The 27316-nt window shown below is 42.4% G+C and overlaps 1 protein-coding gene across 2 annotated transcripts in view; it reads left to right on the top strand.

The window, feature by feature from the left end:
• katnbl1 (katanin p80 subunit B-like 1) overlaps positions 1–27316 on the top strand; it is a 39196-nt gene that overhangs the window by 1340 nt on the left and 10540 nt on the right. The window contains exons 2-5 of one of the 2 annotated variants that reach the window (XM_072569077.1): positions 16959–17062; positions 17155–17291; positions 23059–23102; positions 24372–24648. In XM_072569077.1, coding sequence (XP_072425178.1) covers positions 17169–17291; positions 23059–23102; positions 24372–24648 — 444 coding nt within the window. In that variant the 5' untranslated portion in view covers positions 16959–17062; positions 17155–17168. The remainder of the gene's footprint in view (positions 1–16958; positions 17063–17154; positions 17292–23058; positions 23103–24371; positions 24649–27316) is intronic. The other variant, XM_072569076.1, reaches the window with a different exon arrangement.

The raw sequence follows: 27316 nt of genomic DNA, 5'->3' as shown, positions 1-27316 counted from the left end.
GGGAGAAATCATGGCAAGCGATACACTATAACCAGGAAGAAAAATGGAGAGGAAAGGAATGATGGAATGAAAGAAAAACAAAACAAGATTAAATTATACACTTTTTTAAATGTGTAATTTACAACATTTAACACATTAAATAATGAGCCTTAACACTTACAATAACTTATTGTCAGGGAGCCTTTTCAGTCATAGTTAACATTGTTTGTTAACCTGGAATGGACATGGTAAAAGTAGGCAAATTTAACTATAGCAGTAAAGGGTCTTGGTGAAACTGCATCTGGAGTACCGTGTACGGTTTTGGTCTGTTTATTTGGAAAGGAATACAGTTATGTTAGAAGAAGTTCAGAGAAGGTTCACTTGACTCAATTTTGAAAGAAAGGTTGAATAGGTCAGGGCTTTACTTATTCAAGCTTAGAAGGCTGAGAGAGATCTTATTGAAACAAGATGCTGAGGCTATTAGTGAAATAGATGTTGGGAGGATATTTCCTCTTAAGAGTGAGACTAGTACTGGAGGACACAGTTTAAAAATAAGAGGACTCTAAGATGAAGACAGGAACAGTGTTTTTTCTAATGCTCGTTACTCAGTGGAATTCATTTCTGGAGGCTTGCATTGAGGACAGCCAAAGTGGGTTCAACAGATTTTAATTCTACAGTGAAGTTGAGGACCATAGGAACAGGCTAGAAAGTACAGCTTAGACCTCAATCAGACCAACCATAATCTTATTAAAGATCAGGGGATGTACTTGCAATACTGAAGCAATACATGTTCAAATGCAACAAGATTTGGATATATCCAGGTTTGGGCTGAAAAGTGCAAGTAACATTCGTGCCACTCAAATGCCAGGCAATTAGCATCTCCAATTCAAAAAATACAATCTAACTGCCATCCTTTGACAATCAATTATGTTATCATTACTGAAACCCCCCATGATCTATAAGTTGGGGTTACCATTGACCGGAAACTCAAGTAGACTCACCACATAAATACTGTGGCTACACGGTGGGCGGCATGGTGGCACAGTGGTTAGCTGCCTCACAGCGTCAGAGACCCGGGTTCAATTCCCACCTCAGGCGACTCTGTGTGGAGTTTGCACGTTCTCCCTGTGTCTGCGTGGGTTTCCGCCGGGTGCTCCGGTTTCCTCCCACAGTTCAAAGATGTGCAGGCCAGGTGAATTGGCCATGCTAAATTGCCCGTAATATTAGGTAAGGGGTAGATGTAGATGTAGGGGTATGGGTGGGTTGCGCTTCGGCGGGGCAGTGTGGACTTGTTGGGCCGAAGGGCCTGTTTCCACACTGTAAGTAATCTAAGAGCAAAATAGACGTGAGTAGTGCTGCAGCAAATAACTCATCTCCTGACTCCCAAAGTCTGTCCACTATCCACAAGTCAAGAGTGTGATGGAATACTACACTATACATGGATGGGCAGAGCTCCAACAACACTCAAGAGGCTTGATATCATCTAGGACACAGCAGCTGACTTGATAGTCACCACATCCACCCTTCCACTAGCAGCAGTACTATCTACAAGTTGAACTGCAGAATTTTGCCAAAGATACTTAACACCTTTCAAACCCACAGTCACTTCTATCTAGAAGGACAAGATCAGCAAATATTTGGAAATATATCGCCGTCCTTCACTGCTGGATCAAAATCCTAGAATTCCCTCCCGGACAGAATTGTGGATATCTATACAGCATATAGCCTGCAGCATTTCAAGAAGAAAACTGACCAACTTCTCAAGATCAACTAGGAATGGGCAGTAAATGCTGACCCAGCCACTAATGCCCACAAGTCCACAACAAATAGTTCCAGTTCAAAGGGGTGAGTGGTCTACTGTCATGTTCCTATAAGTGAACTTCCTATGGGGAGCTTTAGTTTGTTGAATTTGGCCAAATTCAGCAACTTCTTGCATTCACTGCATTAAAATAGTGAGTCAAATGGCAGGATGCTGTTTTCAGAAGACTTAATGACTTACACGTTGGGACATTTGAGTTAAATATTCAAAAACCTAATTATTCACAGGAAAGTCTGGGTCCTAATTCATTCTCTTTCTAGTACTGTCAGGGATTGCATAGAAACTTTAAATTAATTCTAGTGTGTGATATCTCTCAGATTTTGGTTATACCCTGCAATAATCCTACGTCTTGCATGCAATTTCTTTCCTGTATTGAGTCTCTTTATGATTAAGTGACAGTTTAATAATGCGAGGAATCTCATTGCCATTTAGAACAAAACAGCAAACTTGATCGTAACAGCATCTGCGACCTTAATCATTCACTCCATGTACTGTCAGCTCAACATGGCTGTGCAGTATGTGCCATCTGCAAAATGCACTGTTCCAAATGGTGATCGCCATTGTCTAGTGGGTGTGCCATCACCTGATTTCATATTGTTGAAAAATATATTGTTCCTTCATAGAAACTGGACCAAACTTCAGGAATTTCTACCTTCCTAGCAGCACTGGTTTACCTTCACAACATCTGCTGTAATTCATGAAGACAGCCCCCCACCAACTTTCAATGACACTTTGGCAAGACAATGATTTATTGCCTTTCCTTTGTCTCCTGTAACCTGTAAATGAGTAAAATAAGCTTTTCTGAAACCAATACTATTTAGAAGTATTTAATACATTCATATCACAGTTAAGACGAGTGTTTTACAATAATTGTACATTTTGAATCTACTGAAGAAATATATTTTGGGTATTTTCATACTGTTCTTGGTATTATGGAGGCAGACAATTTGTCTAACTCCATATTCACACCATTATAAGACATAGGAAGAGAATTAGACCATTTTGTCCATCGGTTTGATCATGCCTGATGAAGTAGCAGTGCTCCAAAAACTAGTGTGCTTCCAATTAAACCTGTTGGACTATAACCTGGTATTGTGTGATTTTTAACATACTCTGTAACCTTAATCCTTTTACTAATCAAGAACCTGTCTATGTCTGTCTTAAATACACTCAATATCTTGGCGTCCACATTCCTTCGTGGGCAATGAATTCCACAGATTTGCCACCTTCTGGCTGAAGAAATTCCTCCTTATCTCAATTCTAAAGGCTGTGTCCTCAAGTCCTAGTCTCTCCTACTAGTGGAAACATTGTCTTTGCAACAGCTGTATCCAAGCCTCTCAATATTCTGTAAGTTTCGATGAGATCATCCTCTTCCTTCTAAACTCCGTCGAGTACGCATCCAAAGTCCTTAACCGCGCCTCATATGGCAAGTCTCTCATCCCTGGGGTTTTTCTTGGAAATCTCCTCTGGACCCCGTCCAACACCAGCATTTCCTTTCTTGCATACGGGGTACAGTAAAATTAAAACCTTTGAAGACCTTTAATAGTTACTCCAGTGGTTCCAAGCCAGATTTTTGAATAACGAATCACAGACGTTGCAAATAATTAACTTCCAGATACCAGATTTGTATCTGAAACAAAAGATTTAATAATTTATTAAATACACAATAACCTTAACAGAGGAAAATTAGGTGACAAGATAATCTGATTAATGTCTATTAAACCCAAAACATTTGTTTTCAGCCCCCCATTCACACAAAAGACAGACAAATTAACACAGTTAAGGGATACCTAAAAGAAATCAATAAAATTGTTCAGATTACTTGAATGGTTTTCACATTGCGTTGTTTCACAGACACAAATGTGTACGCTTGGGTTGCTTTTCTGAAACTGAAAGGGGCTGCAGACTTAATCAAGTCACTTGAGTAATCTTTTAAAAACACAGGCTCTGTTGCTTGGCATGCCTAAATTAGCTTTAGGCAAATTTTTTCAGTTAATTGTTCATACAGGATTTGTTTTCATTAATCTGTTTTTCTAATTAACCTGTCAGAGATGTTGTTATACACTTTGGAGCAGGTGGGATTTGAACCATTGACAGGGACATTACCACTGCACCATAAGATTCATACCGTGTTAACCTTTGTTAATATTTAATATATTATTGAATCTACCAGGCTGTTAAGCTTGTTGTCCTGTGACTCCACTGAGTAAAACAAACGGTCCAACATTGTAAGCAGGAATTATTGTGCAAAATAAGATGAGCTATTGATACATTTCTATAGGTCTTCATTTGTGGCTTATATGTATCAATAGTTTCTGAAATAAGACCAATATTGATGATGAAAAAATGTAAGTTAACTAAAAAGGAAATCCCAAGAGACACTGTTCAATCTGAACTTTTTTTTTCCAACATTAGTAATTGGGGAGGAGCTACTTATTCAAGAATAGCGATTGGGTATGAATTTGATTAAAATCATCAATTTTTAAATTCTATATATCTACATGCTAATATTAAAAAAAATTCAGATGCTGGAAATCTAAAGCAAAAGCATTGGAGAAACTCTGGTCTGGCAGCATCTGTAGAGAGAAAACAGAGTTAATGTATCAAGTCCAGTGAACACTTCGTTAGACCTGAAAATAGCTGGCAAAGTGTGGTTGTTATGCTCAACGTTGGGGGGGGTAAATAAAGTAATTGAAGATAGGACTGTGAGACAGAAAAAAGGGATAGACAAACAGAGGTTGCTGATGGTCAGCCGAGAGAGAGAAATTCTGGGTCAGGTGCTGATGAGAAGCGTAAATGGTTGAAAATGGCTGCGCTGGGAGCAACCCATACAGAACAGGATTTGGGATGTGAAGGTAGATAGCGAACATGGAGATGGATAGTTATAAAATTGTTAAATGTTGAGCTCTGAACACTCTAAGGTATCTAAGTGGAAAATGAGGTGTTGTTCTGTGTATCATTGGAGTTGCGAGTATGGTGCTGGAAAAGCACAGCAGTTCAGGCAGCATCCAAGGAGCAGGAGAATCAATATTTTAGGCATAAGCCCTTCACCATTTTCCTGCTCCTTGGAGACTGTCTGACCTACTGTGTTTTTCCAGCACCACACTCTCAACTCTGATCTCCTGTGCTTCATTGGATCATTGAAATCAGCCTGAGACAGAAATTTTGGTATGGGAATACTGTGGTGCATTGAAGTAGCAACAGCAAGCTCAAGCTCATTTTTCCCACCACAGTGGTCACCCATTGTGCATTTCATCTCCTTAGTATAAAGGAGGCCATATTGGAGGAACACCCTTGTGGTTTAGGTTGAATGAAGAGCAGGCAATTCACTGCCTCACCTGGAAAATGTATCTCGGATCATGGTTAATGAGGACTTCAATGCACAAGTGCTGCACCTTTGATTGCATGGGAAGGTGCTGTATGAGTGTGGAGGAGGAGTGGACCAGGGTGCCCCGGTGGGAATGGTTTCTGCAGAATGCTGACAGGGGAGGGAAATATGAGGCTTGTGGTGACATTCCACTGAAATTGGCAGAAATTATGGCTATGATCATTTCAGATATGGAGACTGGTTGCGTAGAAAGTGAGGACCTGAGGGTCCTGATTGTTGTTGCAGGAAGGGAAGAAAGGGAAGTGCAGGAAAGGGGTGAGGCAGAGAATGTAGTGGCAGGGAATCCTTGTTTGAGGAAAAAGGTGGGGGGGTTTTTGAGACTGTACCTTATGAATAATCCAGGACAATGGAGTAGGTGGGAAGTTGGAAATATGAGCATGATATGAGGCTGACTGGAAGTAGGGTTGGAGCTGGTGTCCTGTTACCTTGAGTCGACAAATACTGTAGCAAACAGAGGGACTGGAGAATGCCTGTATGAATCTGTTTTTAAAAAAAGCCTTCAATTTGTACAGTGCTTTTCATAACCAGTAGATGTCTCAGAGCACTTTGAAATATTTGTAGTACTTTTAGTAGTGTGGTTACTGTTTTTAATAGGGGGAACAGCACTGCTTGGTTGATCACGCAGATGACAATATGATATTAACCGACTAGTCTGAGTTTGGCATGTTGATTTGAGGGATAATTAATAGCCAGGACAATAAGAATAATTGCCCTGCTCCTCATCAAAATAGTATCTTGGGATATTTTACATTTTGTGTGAATAGGTCAGGGGACACTGATTTAAAGTCTCAATAAAATGTTGATCTGTTTAATGGTACAGCACTCCCTCAGTAGTGCTCTCAACTTTGATTTTTGTATTTTAGCCTTGGAATGGCACTTGAGCTCACAATCTTGCGGCTCAGGCAAGAGTGTTGCTAACTGAGCTGTTTCTGATATTTATCTGGGAACAGCAAAGAATGTGGCCTGGAAATAGAAATGTTCAGGATATATGCTGAGTAGAAATCTGCAACAAAGTCTGAAAGCATTTTTACAATGAAATTTCATAAAATCTACATCGATAAGTATCACCAGCCCTCAATTTATTCCTGTGAATGTGTATCATCCATTTCTTTCTGGCTCCAAGCTTCACAAGTCAGAAGCATTTATCCAAATCTAGTATCTTTCCTAACTTCTTCATCAAAATTCGGCAACTCCACTTTTATCAGTTCACTTGGCAGAATAAGGAACAATGAATTGCTTTCAATATCTTCACCTTTGTGCTCAGGACCTTTCATCATGAGTTACAGAGATGCTGCAGAGAAACAGACCCTTCGGTCTGACTCGTCCATGCCGACCAGAGATCCTAAATTAATCTAATCTTGTTTGCCAGCACTTGGCCCATAGCCCTCCAAACCCTTCCTATTCATATACCCATCCAGATGTCTTTTAAATGTTGTAATTGAACCATCCTCCACCACTTCTTCTGGCAACTCATTCCATACACTCACCACCCTTTGCGTGAAAAAGTTGCCGATAAGATCCCTTTTAATTCTTTCCCCTCTCGCCCTAGACTTATGCCCTCCAGTTCTGGCTCTCAACAACCAAGGGAAAAGACCTTGACAATTTACCCTATACATGCCCCTCATGATTTTATAAACCTCTATAAGGTCACCCCTCAGCCTCCATCGCTCCAGGGAAAATAGCCTCAGCCTATTCAGCCTCTCTCTGTAGCTCAAACCCTTCTGGCAACATCCTTGTAAATCTTTTCTGAACCATTTCAAGTTTCACAATGTCCTGCCTATCGAAGGGAGACTAGAATTGCATACAATGTTCCAAAAGTGGCCTGACCAATGTCCTCTACAGCTGTAACATGACCTCCGTACTCCTATACTCGATGCTGTGACCAAGAAAGGAAAACTTAGGAAATGCCGCTTTCACTATCCTATCTCCCTGCAGTTCCATGTTCAAGGAACTATGAACTTGCACTCCAAGGTCTCTTTGTTCAGCAACACTCCCCAGGAACTTAACATTAAGTTCAAGCCCTGTCCTGATTTACCTTTCCAAAATGCAGCACCTCACATTTATGTAAGTTAAACTCCATTTGTCATTCCTCAGCCCATTGGCCAATCAGACCAAGATCCCATTGTACTCTGTGGTAACCTTTCCCGCTGTCCGCTATACCTCCAATTTTGGTGTCATCTGCAAACTTATTCATTATACCTTCTGTGTTCACATCCAAATCATTTATATAAAATAACGAAAAGCAGTGGACCCCGTACTGATCCTTGTCACACACTACTGGTCCCAGGCCTCCAGTCTGAAATAAAACCCTCCACCACCAACCTCTGTCTTCTCCCTTCAAGCCAGTTCTGTGTCCAAGTGGCTAGTTGTCATAGAATTCCTATAGTATGGAAACAGGCCAGCTGTACATTTCTATGACTCTAAGTCCACACTAGCCCTTTGAAGAGTAACCCATACCCCTTACATTTACCCCTAACTAATGCACCCAACCTACAAACCCTGAATGCTATGGGCAATTTAGCATGGGCAATTCAGCTAGCCTGCACATCTTTGGACTGTGGGAGGAAACCGGAGCACCCAGCGGAAACCCATACAGACACGGAGAGAATGTGCAAACTCCGCACAAACAGTTGCTCGAGGCTGGAATCGAACCTGGGACCCTGGCGCTGTCAGATTGCAGTGCGAACCAATGAGCCATTGTGCTGCCTCATGTTCTCCCTGTATGTGATCTAACTTTGCTAACCAGTCTACCTTGAGGAACCTTGTAGAACGCCTTTCTGAAGTCCATATAAATCATGTCCACTGCTCTGCCCTCATCAATCCTCTCTTTTACTTCTTCAAAAAAGACGCAATCAAGTTAGTGAGACATGATCATCTTGCCCCATCTCACCATAATCATTTCCTTGACCAATTAATTCACATACAAGACCATACGACTTGAGTGCAGAATCAGGCTATTCAGCCCACCACATCTGCTACACTATTCAGTGAGATCCTGGCTGCTCTGATAATCCTCAACTTAATTTTCCTGCCTTTTCCTATAACCCATGATTCCATTACTGATTAAACCTATTGACTGACATAGATTTTTAATGACCCAGCTTTGACAACTCTATGCAATAATGAATTCCACAGATTCTCAACCCTCCAGGAGAAGAAGGTCTTCCTCATTTCTGTCTTAAATGTTTGATGTGACCATACTGTGGCTTTAAGAGATGTAGTTTTGTCCAGGTTTTTTTTAAATGAAGAAAGTTATGTCATTTTCTTAAGCATTTAGATAGTTATAGTTAAGCCAATTATTTTCTTTTTATTCTGTGTTTATTTTAGCTGTATTTGGCTGAAAAGCGAGTAATTTGACCAATCAGATTGCATCTGGAACGCAGCGCCTCACACTTACCTTTAATATTAGAAAACATTAGGCCGCCTTCTGAATATATTTTGAGGGGCTTTGGTATGGTCCATAACAGCAATCCATATTCTAAAATAATGTTCTCTGGTCTGAGACGCTACAAAGGGAAACAACTTTTCCGCACCTAACCTGTCAAGTTCCTGTTGTCTTGTGAATCTTGTCTGTTTCAATAAGGTCACCTCTCATTCTTAGAAATTCCTATGAGTTAAGCCCAACCTACTCGACCTCTCTACATGATTACCCCTTCCATATCTGGTATCAGCCTAGTGAATTTTCTCTGAACTGCCTCCAATGCCTCTACATATTTCCTTAGATAACTGACCCAAAACCATTCAGATTATTCCAGCTATGGTCTGACTAGCATATTCTAATAAGGTTAAAACAATGACTGCAGATGCTGAAAACCAAATACTGGATTAGTGGTGCTGGAAGAGCACAGCAGTTCAGGCAGCATCCAACGAGCAGCGAAATCAACGTTTCGGGCAAAAGCCCTTCATCAGGAATAAAGGCAATAAGCCTGAAGCATGGAGAGATAAGCTAGAGGAGGGTGGGGGTGGGGAGAGAGTAGCATAGAGTACAATGGGTGAGTGGGGGAGGAGATGAAGGTGATAGGTCAAGGAGGAGAGGGTGGAGTGGATAGGTGGAAAAGAAGATAGGCAGGTCGGAGAAGTCAAGGAGACAGTAACTGAGCTGGAAGTTTGAAACTAGGATGAGGTGGGGTAAGGGGAAATGAGGAAGCTGTTGAAGTCCACATTGATGCCCTGGGGTTGAAGTGTTCCGAGGCGGAAGATGAGGCGTTCTTCCTCCAGGCGTCTGGTGGTGAGGGAGCGGCGGTGAAGGAGGCCCAGGACCTCCATGTCCTCGGCAGAGTGGGAGGGGGAGTTGAAATGTTGGGCCACGGGGCGGTTTGGTTGATTGGTGCGGGTGTCTCGGAGATGTTCCCTAAAGCGCTCTGCTAGGAGGCGCCCAGTCTCCCCAATGTAGAGGAGACCACATCGGGAGCAACGGATACAATAAATGATATTGGTGGATGTGCAGGTGAAACTTTGATGGATGTGGAAGGCTCCTTTAGGACCTTGGATAGAGGTGAGGGAGGAGGTGTGGGCACAGGTTTTACAGTTCCTGCGGTGGCAGGGGAAAGTGCCAGAATGGGAGGGTGGGTCGTAGGGGGGTGTGGACCTGACCATGTAGTCACGGAGGGAACGGTCTTTGCGGAAGGCGGAAAGGGGTGGGGAGGGAAATATATCCCTGGTGGTGGGGTCTTTTTGGAGGTGGCGGAAATGTCGGTGGATGATTTGGTTGATGCGAAGGTTGGTAGGGTGGAAGGTGAGCACCAGGGGCGTTCTGTCCTTGTTACGGTTGGAGGGGTGGGGTCTGAGGGCGGAGGTGCGGGATGTGGACGAGATGCGTTGGAGGGCACCTTTAACCACGTGAGAAGGGAAATTGCAGTCTCTAAAGAAGGAGGCCATCTGGTGTGTCCTATGGTGGAACTGGTCCTCCTGGGAGCAGATACGGCGGAGGCGGAGGAATTGGGAATACGGGATGGCATTTTTGCAAGAGTTAGGGTGGGAGGAGGTGTAATCCAGGTAGCTGTGGGAGTCGGTGGGTTTGTAAAAAATGTCAGTGTCAAGTCGGTCGTCACTAATGGAGATGGAGAGGTCCAGGAAGGGGAGCGAGGTGTCAGAGATAGTCCAGGTAAATTTAAGGTCAGGGTGGAATGTGTTGGTGAAGTTGATGAATTGCTCAACCTCCTCGAGGGAGCACGAGGTGGCGCCAATGCAGTCATCAATGTAGCGGAGGAAGAGGTGGGGAGTGGTGCCGGTGTAATTACGGAAGATCAACTGTTCTGCATAGCCAACAAAGAGACAGGCATAGCTGGGGCCCATACGTGTGCCCATGGCTACGCCTTTGGTCTGGAGGAAGTGGGAGGATTCAAAGGAGAAATTGTTAAGGGTGAGGACCAGTTCGGCCAAACGACATTCGCCATGACCAGGGCCTCCAAGCCCTCCGTTTTTTCCTCTCCAGACGTCCCCAACAGTACCCTTCCACTGACACACTCATTCGTTTGGCCGAAGCGCTTTAGGGAACATCTCCAAGACACCCGCACCAATCAACCAAACCGCCCCGTGGCCCAACATTTCAACTCCCCCTCCCACTCTGCCGAGGACATGGAGGTCCTGGGCCTCCTTCACCGCCGCTCCCTCACCACCAGACGCCTGGAGGAAGAACGCCTCATCTTCCGCCTCGGAACACTTCAACCCCAGGGCATCAATGTGGACTTCAACAGCTTCCTCATTTCCCCTTCCCCCACCTCATCCTAGTTTCAAACTTCCAGCTCAGTTATTGTCTCCTTGACTTGTCCGACCTGCCTATCTTCTTTTCCACCTATCCACTCCACCCTCTCCTCCTTGACCTATCACCTTAATCTCCTACCACACTCACCCATTGTACTCTATGCTACTCTCTCCCCACCCCCACCCTCCTCTAGCTTATCTCTCCATGCTTCAGGCTCACTGCCTTTTTTCCTGATGAAGGGCTTTTGCCCGAAACGTTGATTTCGCTGCTCGTTGGATGCTGCCTGAACTGCTGTGCTCTTCCAGCACCACTAATCTAGCATATTGTAATGTTTTAGCAAAACAAATTGAGAATTCCTAAATTCCTCTTCTGTGATTTTTCTCTACTTAAATAATGTTTCTGTCCATTTAAATAATATTCAGCTTCTCTATTCTTCCTGGCTAAATGCATAACTTCATATATTCCCACATTATATTCCATCTGCAAAGTCTTTTCCCACTCACTTAATGTATCTTATCTGTCTTCAGATTCTTTGTGTCACCAGTATTACTTGCCTTCTCGTTATTTTTGTCATATGCAGACTAGGGCTACAGTACATTCACTTTCCACGTGCAGGATATGAATTAATAATTGTGGTCCTAAAACTGACTTTGTGATACTCCATTAGTTACAGTTTGCCATCCTGAAAATGTCTCCCCTATCCCAACTCTGACTTCTATTAGTTATCCAATCCTCTATCCATGGTAACTACTACCTGCACATCCTGGGCTCTTTTCTAACTAAGTAGTCTAATGTATGGTGCCTTATCAAGCAGCTTCTAAAAATCTATGACTTGAAGGTGCAAGTGTTGGACTGGGATGGACAAAGTACCACATCACACAAAGCCAGGTTATAGTCCAAAAGGTTTATTTGGGAGCACTAGCTTTCAGAGCATCACTGCTTCGTCAGGTGGTAGTGAAGGTTAAGATGATGATCTTAACCTCCACAACCATTTGATGAAGGAGTGGTGCTCCAAAAGCTAGTGCTTCTGAATAAACCTGTTGGGCTATAACCTGGTGTTGTGCGATATGTAACTTTAAAATCCAAATATGTTGGATCCACTGCTTTCCTTTTATCTATCCTGCTTGTTATCTCCACAAAGAATCATAATAAATTTGTCAGTCATGATTTCCACTTCATGAAGTCATGCTAACTCTGCTTGATCATATTATGGTGTAGTATTACAAACTTTAAAGTAGATTCTAACAACAATGCTGAAAGATTTTCTTCATCAAGCATCACCATATTTCAGCAGTAGATGTAACCATGCTTCCTGTCTGTTTGCTTTCATGATAAAGCTGGAAAATAATTGATTTTACAATGAGCTTCCATCTTTCTGAGGAGGCTTCAGACCAGTGCAATCAGGAAGCTGCTCTAAAAGTTCTCACTTTGACTACTGTGGCAAATTTCCACCACTCTATTCAACACAAGTCACAACATTGATAAGGTTCTGCATGGTAGACTGATTAGTAAAGTTAGATGACATGGGATTCAGGGCGAGCTTGCCAATTTGATACAAATTTAACTTTACAGTAAGAGACAGAATTGTTGTGGAGTGTTGCTTTTTGGACTGAAGAGGCCTGTGACCAGCACTGTTCCATAAGGATCGGTATTGTTTGTCATTTATACAAATGATTTGACTGCGAAAATATGAGACATGGTTAAGTAACATTGGTAGTCTAGTAGACAATGAAGACAATGAAAATTACAAAGAGATCTTGAATATAATTTAGGTAAATGTGAGGTGCTGCATTTTGGAGAAACAAATCTTAGCGGGACTTATACACTTAATGGTAAGGTCCTAGGGAGTGTTACTGAACAAAGAGCCCTTGGAGTGTGAGATATGAGAATGTGTATCGGGTATGAGCAGGTAGGGAAGGAGTTAAGTTTTGAGTTTTGTAAAACGTGATTCATCTGAGCATGACTCAGATCAGATAAGAACTTGCATTTAACAATGGGGTGCTGGAGGCAATGATAATGGGTTAACAAGGTAGCAAAGCATTCTTTATGTAAAGCCATTTAACAATATTGGAAACATTCAGTATATAAGGTCAGTTCACAAGGGGAAATGTATCCATTATGTGAAGCCAGTTAAGCAGGTTAAGAACATTCATTGTGTTACAGCAGAAGGCTTAATCTCTACTATTGACACTCGCTGATTGTAACGGTTATCCAATTAATATATATGTTGCCTTATCTGGATGCTCCTCCCTGTAAAATGACTGAATAATTCATTGAGAAGACTGAGAACTCATGTCTCTGTGCACATGTGCAATTGTTTTCTCTCCCTCCAGTGCCCTGAATAAACAGGAAGGAGGTAAAACTGTGTCTCTGAGTATTTTTCTTTGACTGAGTGGGGGAACAGGACAACACACGGTTTCTTGAAAGTAGAGTCACAGGTAGGTAGGATAGTGAAGAAGGCATTTGGTATGCTCTCGTTTATTCGTCAGAGTACAGGGCATTGGAGTTGGGAGGTCATGTTGCAGCTGTACAGGACACTGGTTCGGCCACTTTTGGAATATTGCATGTAATTCTGGTCTCTTTGCTATTGGCAGGGTATTGTGAAACTTGAAAAGTTTAGAAAAGATTTACAAGAATGTTGCCAGAGTTGGAGGATTTGAGCTATAGGGAGAGGGTGAATGGGTTGGGGCTATTTTCCCTGGAGTGACAGAGGCTGAAGGGTGACCTTAGAGAGGCTTATAAAATAGTGATTGGCATGGATAGGATAAATAGACAAGGTCTTTTCCCTCGGGTGGGGAGTCCTGGACCAGAGGGCATAGATTTAGGGTGAGAGGGGAAAGATATAAAAGAGACCTAAGGGGTACACTTTTCACACAGAGGGTGGTGCATGTATGGAGTGAGCTGCCAGAGGAAATGATGGAGGATGGTACAATAACAACATTTAAAAGGCATCTGGATGGATATATGAATAGGTAAGGTTTGGAGAGATATGGGCTAAGTGCTGGCAAATGGGACTCCATGAGGTTAGGATAACTGGTCGGCATGTGCGCGTTCGACCGAAGGGTCTGTTTCACAGCTATACATCTTTAACCCAATTAGAGTCAATGGGCTGAGTAGTAGTAGATGGAGTTTAATTTGGACAAATGTGAGATTTTGCATTTTGGTAAAACAAACAAGCACAGGACTTTTACAATTAATGGTAGGGCCCTAGGTAGTGTTGTAGAATAGAGATGTATGGATTTAGGTACATAATTCTTTGAAATTTGTGTCACACTTAGGCACAGTGGTTAAGAAGGCATTTAGCTTGCCCTTGTTGCTCAGACCTTTGAGTATAGGAGTTGGGACATCATGTTGGGGCTGCCCAGGGCATTGGTGAGGCCTCTTTTAGAGCCTGTTTGTGGTTCTGGTTGCCTGTTATAGGAAGGATATTATTACGCTGGAGGGGGTTCAAAAAAGATTTACAGTATGTTGCCGGGACTTTTTCCAATGGAGCATAGGAAGTTGGGGTGGGGAAGTTTATAAAACAATGAGGGGCATAGATAAGGTGAGTAACAAAGATCTTTTCCCTAAGGTGGGAGAGCTCAAATCTAGGGGGCATTTTTAAAGGTGAAAGGAGAAAGATTTAATAAGGACATGAGGGTAACTTTTTTTTAAATACAGTGGTAACTGTGTAGAATGAACTGCTAGTTGGATTTAGATACAGTTACAATGTTTAAAAGATATTTGGTGTAAGTACATGGATAGGGAAGGTTTGGAGGGATATGGCCAAACACAGGCAGGTGGGTGTAGTTTTGTTTGGGAACATGATTGGCGTGAGCTGAAAATGTGTTGCTAGAAAAGCGCAGCAGGTCAGGCAGCATCCAAGAAACAGGAGAATCGACGTTTCGGGCATAAGCCCTTCTTCAGGAATGAGGAAAGTGTGTCCAGCAGGCTAAGATAAAAGGTAGGGAGGAGACACTTGGGGGAGGGGCGTTGGGAATGCGATAGGTGGAGGGAGGTCAAGGTGAGGGTGATAGGCCGGAGTGGGGTGGGGGCGGAGAGGTCAGGAAGAAGATTGCAGGATAGGAAGGTGGTGCTGAGTTCGAGGGATTTGACTGAGACAAGGTGGGGGAGGGGAAATGAGGAAACTGGAGAAATCTGAGTTCATCCCTTGCGGTTGGAGGGTTCCCAGGCGGAAGATGAGGTGCTCTTCCTCCAACCATCGTGTTGCCATGGTCTGGCGATGGAGGAGTCCAAGGACCTGCATGTCCTTGGTGGAGTGGGAGGGGGAGTTGAAGTGTTGAGCTATGGGGTGGTTGGGTTGGTTGGTCCGGGTGTCCCAGAGGTGTTCTCTGAAACGTTCCACAAGTAGGCGGCCTGTCTCCCCAATGTAGAGGAGGCCACATCGGGTGCAGTGGATGCAGTAAATGATGTGTGTGGAGGTGCAGGTGAATTTGTGGTGGATATGGAAGTGTCCCTTGGGGCCTTGGAGGGAAGTAAGGGGGGGAGGTGTGGGCGCAAGTTTTGCATTTCTTGCGGTTGCAAGGGATGGTGCAGGGAGTGGAGGTTGGGTTGGTGGGGGGTGTGGACCTGACGAGGGAGTCACGGAGGGAGTGGTCTTTTCGGAACACTGATAGGGGAGGGGAGGAAAATATGTCCCTGGTGGTGGGGTCCGTTTGGAGGTGGTATAAATGACGGCGGATGATACGCTGGACATGGAGGTTGGTGGGGTGGTAGGTGAGAACCAGTGGAGTTCTGTCCTGGTGGCGGTTGGAGGGGCGGGGCAGGGACATATTTCCCTCCCCTCCCCTATCAGCGTTCTGAAAAGACCACTCCCTCCATGACTCCCTCGTCAGGTCCACACCCCCCCCACCAACCCAACCTCCACTCCCGGCACCTTTCCCCTGCAACTGCAAGAAATGCAAAACTTGCGCCCACACCTCTCCCCTTACCTCCCTCCAAGGCCCCAAGGGATCCTTCCATATCCACCACAAATTCACCTGCACCTCCACACACATCATCTATTGCATCCGCTGCACCCGACGTGGCCTCCTCTACATTGGGGAGACAGGCCGCCTACTTGCGGAACGTTTCAGAGAACACCTCTGGGACACCCGGACCAACCAACGCAACCATCCCATAGCCCAACACTTCAACTCCCCCTCCCACTCCACCAAGGACATGCAGGCCCTTGGACTCCTCCATCGCCAGACCATGGCAACACGACGGTTGGAGGAAGAGCGCTTCATCGTCCGCCTGGGAACCCTCCAACCACAAGGGATGAACTCAGATTTCTCCAGTTTCCTCATTTCCCCTCCCCCACCTTGTCTCAGTCAAATCCCTCGAACTCAGCACCACCTTCCTGACCTCTCTGTCCCCCACCCCACTCCGGCCTATCACCCTCACCTTGACCTCCCTCCACCTATCGCATTCCCAACGCCCCTCCCCCAAGTCCCTCCTCCCTACCTTTTACCTTAGCCTGCTGGACACACTTTCCTCATTCCTGAAGAAGGGCTGATGCCCGAAGCGTCGATTCTCCTGCTCCTTGGATGCTGCCTGACCTGCGCTTTTCCAGCAACACATTTTCAGCTCTGATCTCCAGCATCTGCAGTCCTCACTTTCTCCACATGATTGGCGTGGACTAGCTTGACTGAAGGCCATGTTTCCATGCTGTATGAGTCTTTTCCCAATGATAGATGTTAAGCTAACTGGTGTATAATTTCTGTTTTCTTTTTGTCTCCTTCATTTTAGTTATGTACCTTCTGCTTCTAATGTTGAAATTGTGTTTTTCATTTATTTCCGTTGGTGGTTTATTCTCCAATTACTTTGGTCTGTTCCCTCAAAAGCCTCTGTAATGTCCCTTTGCCAGTCCTTCTGTAAACTTAATTTTTGCTGACTCCTTCCGCTTAATTTCCAACATTATTCTTTGTCTTTTGTTATGTTCATGCAGTTTTCTTATGTTAGAAATGCTACAGAAATGTAAAGTATATTCACTTCCACATTTATATTGCAATATAAGGAACACAGTTTTCAGATTGTCATTGTTAACTGGGAAGTGGCCATAAGTCTATTTACTATTTGACATCCAGTGGCCTGAAAAATTCAAACTCAAAACCATTTGATGTCTATGGGAAGAAACCATTTCTCTGAATCTGATGCCAAGCAGAAGAAGGGCTGTGGAGAGTTAGTTGAGGTAAACCATGAAAGTTTAGGAGATTGACATCTTTCTGTTGTCTCAAGATCAATTTTTTAAAAATGAATAATTCTCACCTGTTTTGAATCTAGGATTGCAAGTGATTATGGCATCTAGACATCAAAATGTCAAGCAAGGTGTATTATTATTTGGCATGGAAGATGAACCCATTCAAGAAAGGCAACTTGGTAAAAGGATGCATCCTAATTGTAATGAGACTATGAAAAAGGTCAGCAGAAAATATCTGTAGAGTTTCACTGTGATATGCATGCTGTTTCCTCAATGTTCTATATTCAGAATTCTGTTTTTTTTATTGACCCTGCCATAGGTTCCAGACTAAATGCAGGGAAACTGCCCCAAGGTTTCTACAGCTTCAGATTTGTACCAGCCATTTAAGAGTGGTCATAAAGTGACCCAAGATGATTGACACTTTCTATCAGACTTCCCTAGTCTTCAGGCAGTGCAAGTGAGACCCCCATATTGCTATGTGTAGACTTGCATTATTTTGTGCTATCTCCCTTCCCAAATCTACCTTTTCTGTTAGTAGCCTGCAGCTTTTGCAGTTTCCCCCGATGATAAAACCTCACTCTCTACTCTTGCAAGAACTTCATGTTTATGAAGCAAGCTGATTCTGAAATTAATACCTGATTGAGCAGAGGACCTGGAGGATCTACTGGAAATTGAAAATTGGATTTGAGGTTTCATGAGTTAAAACATGTCTTCAAAGTAGAAGTAGGAAATAAAGTACTAGAGTCAACTGAATATTGATGCATCTAATCAGTTCTCCTTCCGGGTAATAAAATTTAAATGAGAAAAGTGAGCATGCCTCAGTCTTGATATTCTAAGACTCTTGATTCAGTATGTCCCTTTCAATTATAAAATAAGAAAAGATGAGAAAAACCATGAAGCTACTGATTCTGAAATTAGGAACGGAGTAACTGAGCTCTTGAACAAATATGAACTGATTGGCAAGAGCCAGCATGAAATTGTGAACGTGAGTCACATTTGTCTGAAGTAATTAATTTTTTTGGATGTTTTTAATATACCAAATGGAGATGTCTACAGCTGTTACTTAATGGATTTCAAAAGATTTGGGGAGACTTGGTTTATGTATAATGGGTCTGCTTTCTATTTGGAAAGCTATGATTAGTGCTATCTCAGGACCTCAGCCTTTTAACATACTTACCTGTACCATGGAGGAATAGAGAGCCAAGTTTGCTGGTGACAGTAATTAGGGTGGTGCAAATGGGAATAGAATGTTGTCAGGAATATTGATAAGTATATGGCCCAGAATGAGAGTTCAGTATGGATAACTGCAAGGTAATCCATTTGATTTAGAAAAGGATTCTTTTTATGTGTACTAACAAATCCCTAATGGTGTTAGAATTTACTACAAAGTATTGCAGTCGCTGGAAATGCTCAGCAAGTCAGGTAGCATTTATGGATAGAGGGACAATGGCTGTTTCAGTTCATTTGACCTTTTATTGAAAGTACGAAAAGTTAGAGGCATGGGCTTTAAGCAACTGAAAAGATTAGGAAAATTGGTAGGGTGGAAGATCTAAGTGACAAAAATGATTAGTGGTGCAAGACCAAAGGGATTGGTATTGGAATAAGTAAAGAAATGTAGGTGTATCTGGAGCAGCTATAAATGATAAAAAAGATGAACCGCTGCCAGCAGAAACCAAAGAGTGAATGAAATACCAACACCAAAAAGGACAAAAAGAAACAATGGGTGCAGAGGTTATGGTCAACTGACAGCGGTTCACAAAGCCTTTGAGATGAAAAATGATGTACTGTCCTTCAAAATTCCATTAAACCTCAGTAGAATACTGCCGGAAGCTGACAGCAAAGATGTCTGCATGGGAGAAAGGTGGAAAATTAAAATGATGGCATACCAGAATTTGCATACAATTTTACTTTCATGAAATATTCCTATCTGTGCTGACAGGCATGTCGCCATCCAGCATAATTCCATTTTCCAACTCTTGTAAGTTACAGTCCTTAAATACGCATTCAAACACTTTTAATTGTAACAAGGGTTCTGTCTATCATATTTTCAGAAATTGAGTTGCTACTAGTTTCTATGCTTCTCTGACTCTGAGCTTGAGAGGAACAAGTTTCCCGTCTCTAGGCCAGCGTGGCACAAATTGATTGCTAAATTGTCCATTGTCTTTCTCTCACCATTCCATAGCATAGGAAAGGCTAGCCTTCAGATACTTTTCCCATTCAGTGATTTGCCAACAAGCCTCTCAATAAATCTGCCACTTCTCCTTATCCTCACACCCAGGAATGCAGGTTCTTAAATAGACTGAGAGATTTGTGACAAACCACAAACTAGCTAATCTGGTTTCAGATCCACAGCACAGGCCAATAATAAACAAACCTTTGTCTAAAGAGCCTATGGCCCTGGCTCTTACAGATCTTTGTGAAATCACTGAAAGCACATCATTTATAAGAATCTAGGAATGAGTAATGTGTAATAATTGTTTAAAGATCTTGAAACATGACTGATTTGAATTGAGCAATTTCGATTTTCAGTGTTTTTTGTCTTAGTAATTACTAGTGATATTAATTATATCCATGCAATATACACATAAAGTTTTAAAAATTATTTTGTCATATTCACTTATATCAGAATCGCAGCAGACATAAAATAAAATGCTGGAAATACTTAACAGATCTACTGGTAGCTGTTGAGGGGAAAACCTGAGTTAATGCTTGAGATAAATGGTCTTTCATGATAATAATTAGAAGAATGCTTTTGTTTCTAGAATTAGTATCTTAACATATAATGCAATATTTTCTGTTATCTAATTCTGGCAATATTTTGAACCACCAAGGTACATGCAAAATGATGAGTACCCATCTTATTTGGAATCATTAAGTGGTTATGGTGTGGAAAAGGCCATTGAGCCCAATGTGAGATCTTGAAGATTTGTAGCTCAGGTTGTGGATCAGGTTGTCGGTTTACTCACTGACCTGGTGGGTTTGTTTTCAGATGTTTTGTAGCCATGCTGGGTAAAATCATCAGTGAGCCTTCGTTGAAGCGTTGGTGGTGTCTCGCTTGCTATTTGTGGTGGTGGGTGATATTATTTCCAGCTCTGTTTCTGAGAGGTTCATAAATCTAGTTACTGTCCAAATCTAGGTGTTTGTTTGAATGCAGGCCTCTAGGTATTCCCGTGCGTGTCTTTGTTTGGCTTGTCCCAGGATAGGTGTAATATCTCATTCGAACTGGTGTCCTCCTTCATCTGTGTGTATGGATACCAGTGATTGTTGGTCATGCCTTTTGGTGCCTAGTTGGTGCTCAAGTATCCTGTTGGCTAGTTTCCTATTTTGTCCAGAGTAATGTTTATTGCAGTCCTTACAGAGTATTTTGTTGTTACATTTGCTCTGCTGGTTGTAAATTCAGGGTCGTTTAAATTCATCCGTAGTTGTTTTAGTGTGGAAGGAGGTTTGTGGGCTATCATGATGCCAAGGGGCCGGAGTAGTCTGGTGGTCATCTCTTTGAAGTATGGTAGGGTGACTAGAGTCTCTGGGCATGTTGTGTCTTCCTGTTTAGGTTGCACACGAATCAGCGGACTATGCTCATCAGGTAACCATTATTCCTGAATGTTGTACAGGTGTTTCTTCTCAGTTTCTCGTAGTTCCAGGGTGCTGCAGTGTGTTGTGGTTCGTTTGAGTAGTGTCCTTATGCAGCTCTGTTTGTGGATGTTAGGATGGTTGCTTCTGTAGTTGAGTATCTGGTCAGTGTGTGTGGCTTTCCTGTGAACGCAGGTCTGCAGTTCTTCATTGGCTTTTTGTTCTATAATGAAGTGCAAGAAAGGGAGTCGTTTATTGTTCTGTTCCTCTTTGGTGAATTTTATACCAATGAGGATGTTGTTTATGTGTTTGTGAGTTTCTTCTAGCTTGTTGCATTTTGTGATGACAAAGTGGACCCAAAGCTTAGACTGATAGTGGGAATGGCTGTTTGTTCTCACATCTGCATAACTGCTTCTGCTATAAGTCCTGCTATTAGTGATCCCATAGGCATTGTGTAATTTGTTTGTATATCTTGTTGAATATGAAGTGGGTTGTGAGGCACAGGTATTGAGGATGCTTTTCTTGCTGGTGAAGTTGGCACTGTCAGGTGTTTGTATCCTTGGTTTGTCCTAAACAGGAAGGCACAATACGCCCAAAGACTCTAGTCATCCTACCATACATCAAAGACATTTCAGAGATGACCACCAGACTACTCCAGCCTCTACACATTATGGTAGCCCATATACCTCCTAGTACATTAAAACAACTACTGGTGAATTTAAAGGATCCTGTGCCTACAGCCAGCAGAACGAACATAACGTACAAAGTACCCTGTAAAGACTGCAACAAATATTACTCTAGACAAACCAGCAGAAACAGCCACCAGGATACATGAGCACCAACTGGGCACCAAAAGACATGACCCACTATCACTAATATCCATATACACAGACGAAGAGGGACACCAGATCGACTGGGACAATACATCCATCCTGGGACAGGCCAAACAAAGAGACACACGGGAAATCCTAGAGGCCTGCCATTCAATCCTGAACTCCAATAACAAGCATCTAGATTTGGACCGCACTTACCAACCTCTCAGAAACAACTGGAAATGACATCATCCACCACCACAAACCAAGGCACATAAATAGCAAGTGGGTCAGAACATACACACTTCACTGGAGGCTCATTGAAGATGTTACCTAGTATGGTGACGAAATGTCTGAGAACAAACCAACAGACAACTTGATTGAGCCCAATGTTTTTAGATTTTTTTTCAAACAACCTGTTCAGCTGTTGGAACCTAAACCCAGACCACCTGATTAGATTAGATTACTTACAGTGTGGCAACAGGCCCTTCGGCCCAACAAGTCCACACCGCCCCGCCGAAGCCCAACCCCTACATCTACCCCTTAGCTAACACTACGGGCAATTTAGCATGCCAATTCACCTGACCTGCACATCTTTGGACTGTGGGAGGAAACCGGAGCACCCGGAGGAAACCCATGCAGACACGGGGAGAATGTGCAAACTCCACACAGACAGTCGTCTGAGGCGGGAATTGAACCCGGGTCTCTAGCGCTGTGAGGCAGCAGTGCTAACCACTGTGCCACCGTGCCACCCACAAAGAAGTATGGACATTACCACTATACTACATAAGCCCTAGCCTAACATTTCTTTGTTCTGTCTTTAAGCTGTGTAGCTAATCCTATTCCCTTGTCTTTATCCCATAGTCCTCCAGTAGGTTTTGCTTCAGCTAATTATTCAATTCCCTTTTGAAAACCAGGATTGAATCATCTGTCTCCACTATACACTCAATTGCACATTTCTTTGTTCGTATGCAGTGTTTTTGTAAGAATGTACTTGTCTAACACCAATCCGATGAATGGATGCAGACAAAAAATTATTTTGTTGATTTTTCATTGATAGTATAATCCAGACAAGCTCTTTGATTATCTTCTTATTAAATATTGGAGTGCTTTTTTTTCAATAAATTATAGACATAGGTGTAAAGATTTATAAATTCTGTAAATTTTCTTTGTATGTGTTAGCTACATATCTTAAACAAAAATGCATGCCTGCACATCTAATTGTGCCACTAATTTATGTATATATTGCCTGCAAAACCCAGTAGTTAAAAAATGCGGTATATTTAAGATTCTAATGGATCACATCCTTTAATGAATTAAATCTACAACAGTAAAAACATTCCTAGTTTCAGGCAAATACTTCTTTGAAATCTCCTAAGCTATTTGATGAACTTCACATTAAGTATTTTGAAAATGTCAGCATCTGGACAACTGATTGTTGGAAGATGCTATATAAAAGTCTTGCTAATTTTATTTCCAGTGATCTGTTGTTATTGCAAAATTATTAGTTTTTTTTCCCAATAAACGAAAAGGCAGTCAGAAAGTTTTTGAGAAAGATATTGCCTGAAATAAAGCAATTTATAATCACTTTTCTTTTCATACCAGGTTAGGCTCCCGGAATGCAAAGAGGCGACTCATAAAATTAAAAGGTGAGATCAGTCCTTGATTTAACTTGTTTGTATGATAACACTTGATTGTTAATCCACATACTGCACTAGACCTGTCTAGGGGTTGAGCCTGTTGTAAACAGTAGAGCAGGGTCTGCTGCAAACTCAATCTATTTTCATAGTTAAACCACACTGTAATAATAGTGAGCTGCTACAGCTGAACAAGTGTGAACAGGTAACTTATCGTCTCAGGGCAGGAGTGGGAAAATGACTGATTCCTCTGCAGAGGGAAGTCAAAGTTGTCATTAAAGTCAGATTATACAAGCATTCCATGCATTCCTGAAATGAGGATGGAGCAAATGAACGTTTTTGAGGGGAATAGGAGAGACCCCTTAAAACCCCTCAAAAAAGAACTCGAAAGGCAGTATTTGTGTTATGTGGTACCCCCACCCACTGCAGCCAGCACCTTATGATGCTTCAGTGGATAAAATGCTCATGTATTTTACCTGATGGGCGATTAAAATTAAATTCTGATGGAACTTAGAATGCTGATCTAAATATTTTGAGGTCCCCACCCCCTTTGAAAGGACTTGCCACTTAATTAGAAGTCAGAAAGCAGTTCCAAAAGCAGAGGTTAGAAGTTTATAAATTTTCAAGTCTGTTTAAACATTTGTTCCACCCCACCCCCATAACCCCCACCGTTTGATGGTAAGAAAAACAGTCAAAAACAAATATTGTTAGAAGCACTTAGCGGATCGGGCAGCATCTATAGTAGAAAGGGTTGACAAACATAATGTCATCTGCTGAACACTTGAATAACCAGTGATGTTGGTCTTACTAAGATTGCACAACTAAAATAATATAAATTAACTTCATTCATAGTGTTGCATATTTAATCACTGATTCTGAACTGGACATCATTGAAGGAGTTCTTTATCTGTCGTTCATAAGTATTTTAGAAACTTCTAGAATCTTCAAATTTTAAGGTATAGAAGAAGGCCATCTGACCCATCATGGCTGTACAGGCTCCTGAAAGAGCGACATAACTAGTCCCATTCTCCAGCCCTAGCTTCATAGCCCTCTAAACTCATCACTCAGCAATACCCTGCAATGTGTTTCTCATGTCCAGTATAGTACTCTGTGTATCTCTTGGTTCATGAGATGGGATAGAGAGTTGTCTACTTCTAAACCCTTCTTTCTAAATAACAAAGAAGCATAATAGAAACAACTGCAATGCAATTTTTTTCTGTTCAGTGAAAATAGATTTGCTGGGAGCAAATATGCCTACGACTGTTGGCTTTATCTCAACAGATTATCTACTGGACAAACGAAGAAAACATTGCACAGAATATCCAAAGCGACGTGTTGTAAAAGGAAGACGAGACGTAGAGTCCAAAGTATCGTGGGCAACGGGAAGCAGCATCCAGATCTTTGGAGCTGTGACATGGCAAATAAAGAAAATGAAGTAGTCTGTTCAGGAACTGTACCTAAATTATGCAATGACAATCGCAGCTCCCAGTTGAACTCGAGTGATTCTCCTGCTTCACAGACTGGTGCTTCTGTCACATATGCAGATTATTTTGCACAGGTAGGGCCTCTTTGTTTTGAATCTTCCTATTGAAATTGAAAATTTCTGATTTGTTGTGAGAGAACCACTTTTATTTCACCTTTGTATTTCTCCCTTTTAAATAATATTGGACTTATTTCTAATACTGTTTTAGACATGCACATTCCAGATCATTATGACCCACTGAGCTAACTAGTTAATTTGCCAGTTACTTAAACATTCATTTCTGTGTACAAACTTTTCTGTGTGGGAAACAACTTCTACTTATACTCAGTCAAATCTTTTTAAGATTTTAATCGACATATTAAGCCTTCTTCCAAGCAGCTCCTCTTTGAGGGCAACAGCTCCAAAATTTCTATTCTCTCCACATGGACCAAAAAGATATTCTGCTGGACTCTTTTTGAATCATGCCCAGGATTTGACGTTGCATTGCAATTGGGACTCGCCCAATGAATTATAAAAGTTTAGCATGAATGCTATATTTATTTTTACAGCCTTTCAAACTTGTCCTGTCACATTGCCACCGTGCCGCCACATCTTTCAATGTGTGGAGTTTGCACATTCTCCCCGTGTCAGTGTGGGTTTCCTCCGGGTGCCCCTGTTTCCTCCCACAGTCCAAAGATGTGCAGGTCAGGTGAATTGGCAATGTTAAATTGCCCGTAGTGTTAGGTGAAGGGGTAAATGTATGGGCGGGTTGCACTTCGGCGGGTCGGTGTGGACTTGTTGGGCCGAAGGGCCTGTTTCCACACTGTAAGTAATCTAATCTGATCTGTGTGCATGTATCCCCAGGTATCTCACTGCACCCAAATTGCTATTTCTTTCACTTATCTCCTGTACTTTTCAATTACCTTTTAAGTTGTTTATTCAAGCAGACTATATAGTTTCACATACACATTGGATTTACTTGGATAAAGTATATAACAGACTTGCATTTATTTTCACCTTTTGACAAAGTTACAAGTTCTCAGACATTTCCTTGGAGGGTTATCAAGTAGAATGTGACATCAAGCCAGATTGAAATTAGGGCAGATGACCAAAAGCTTAATCAAAGAGGTGGATTTCAAGATATATCTTTAAGAATGAGAAAGATAGAAATTTTGAGAGAAAATTTCAGAACTTAAGCTCTAGATACCTGACAGAATAGTTACCAGTGGTGAAGCAATAATAATTTGGATGGTGAGAGATTCTAAATTTGGAGTATGGCTGAGATCTGGGAAGGTTGCAGGATTTTTGAGAGTTTGGGAGAGGGAGAGGTGAAGGGTTGGAGATGGGGTGAGGTCAGGCCATCGTGACGTTAATACAAAGATGTGAAGTTAAAATATGATTGTTTGTTTGTGTAGATCAGCAACCACAGATCAACACAATTTGGGTTGAGGTTAGTGTTTGGGCTGCAAACGTTTGGATTAAATAACCAGGGTTTGACAGAAGCGGCAGTTCCTTTCTGTCTCTGAATTCGCTTAAAGGGGCCTTCTTGTGGCGTAGTGGTAGCATCCCTCCCCCTGGACTGGGAGGCCTGGGTTCAAGTTCCACCTGCTGCAGGTGTGTGTAATAACATTTTTGAACAGGTTAATTAGGCAAATAGGTTAAATAAAACTGATATAATGTTCGAGGTTAACCAAATTCTCCACACGTTGAAATAGTTTAGTCTCAAGATAACAAAGTCATGATTGAGAGTTCAGTAGCAAATCAGTTGAGGTACAGGAAAGAAATCAAGTATTGTGCACTTTGAAATAGAAACTGATGAACACAATTTATATTCAGAAACTTAACTCTGACAAATAAGCTGGTGAAGTTCCATCAGAAGAGGAATTAAGTCAGTAGATAAGGAGGAGTTTGTAGCAAGGCCTAAAGCTATTGTCTTTCTACTACTTAGCACTTCAGATGTCATTGCTCAGGGAGCATACATGTGACTGGAGCGCCTTTTGGATGAGAAGTGAGACTGAAATCCCCATCTGCCTTCCCAGGTTGATGTAACAAACCCTAGAGTCGAGAGTGTAGTGCTGGAAAAGCACAGCAGGTCAGGCTGCATCTGAGGAACAGGAGAATCAATGTTTCAGGCATAAGCCCTTCATCAGAAATTAGGCTTGTGGGTCAGGGCTGAGAGATAAATGAGAGGGGGTGGGGTTTTGTGGACGGTAGAAAGCGATAGGTGGTTGAAGGTGAGGGAGAAGGTGATGGATAGGCGGTGGCGGGGGGGGGGTGAGGTGATGGACAGCTCCAGAGGATGGTGCCGAGTTGGAGGCTTGGGATTGGGGTAATGTGGGGAGTGGGGAAATGAGGAAGCTTTGAAATCCACATTTATCCCGCGTGGTTGAAGGATTCTAAGGCAGAATATGAGGCGTTGTTCCTCCAGACATCAGGTGGTAACGGTTTGCCGAAGCAGGCGACCCAGGACCTGCTTGTCCTTGACAGAATGGGAGGGGGAGTTGAAGTGTTCAGCCATGGGGCACTAAGGTTAGTGGGTGCAGGTGTCCCAAAGATGTTCTCTGAAATGATCCGCAAGAAGCCGTCCTGTCTCCCTGATGTAGAGGAGACTACACTGGTGAAATGGATGCAGTCGATGATATTCGTAGAGATACAGGTAAATTTCTGACAGATGTGGAAGGATCCCTAGGGGCCTTGAACAGAGTTGAGGAGAGTGGTCTGGTCGCAAGTTTTGCACTTCCTGCTGTGGTAGGGGAAGGTGCCA

Source organism: Chiloscyllium punctatum, chromosome 4 (assembly GCF_047496795.1).
Source record: "Chiloscyllium punctatum isolate Juve2018m chromosome 4, sChiPun1.3, whole genome shotgun sequence".
In the NCBI taxonomy this organism is placed as follows: Eukaryota; Metazoa; Chordata; class Chondrichthyes; order Orectolobiformes; family Hemiscylliidae; genus Chiloscyllium; species Chiloscyllium punctatum.
Note: the sequence above shows the minus strand (reverse complement) of the source record. Positions and strands in the feature narration are given on the sequence as shown.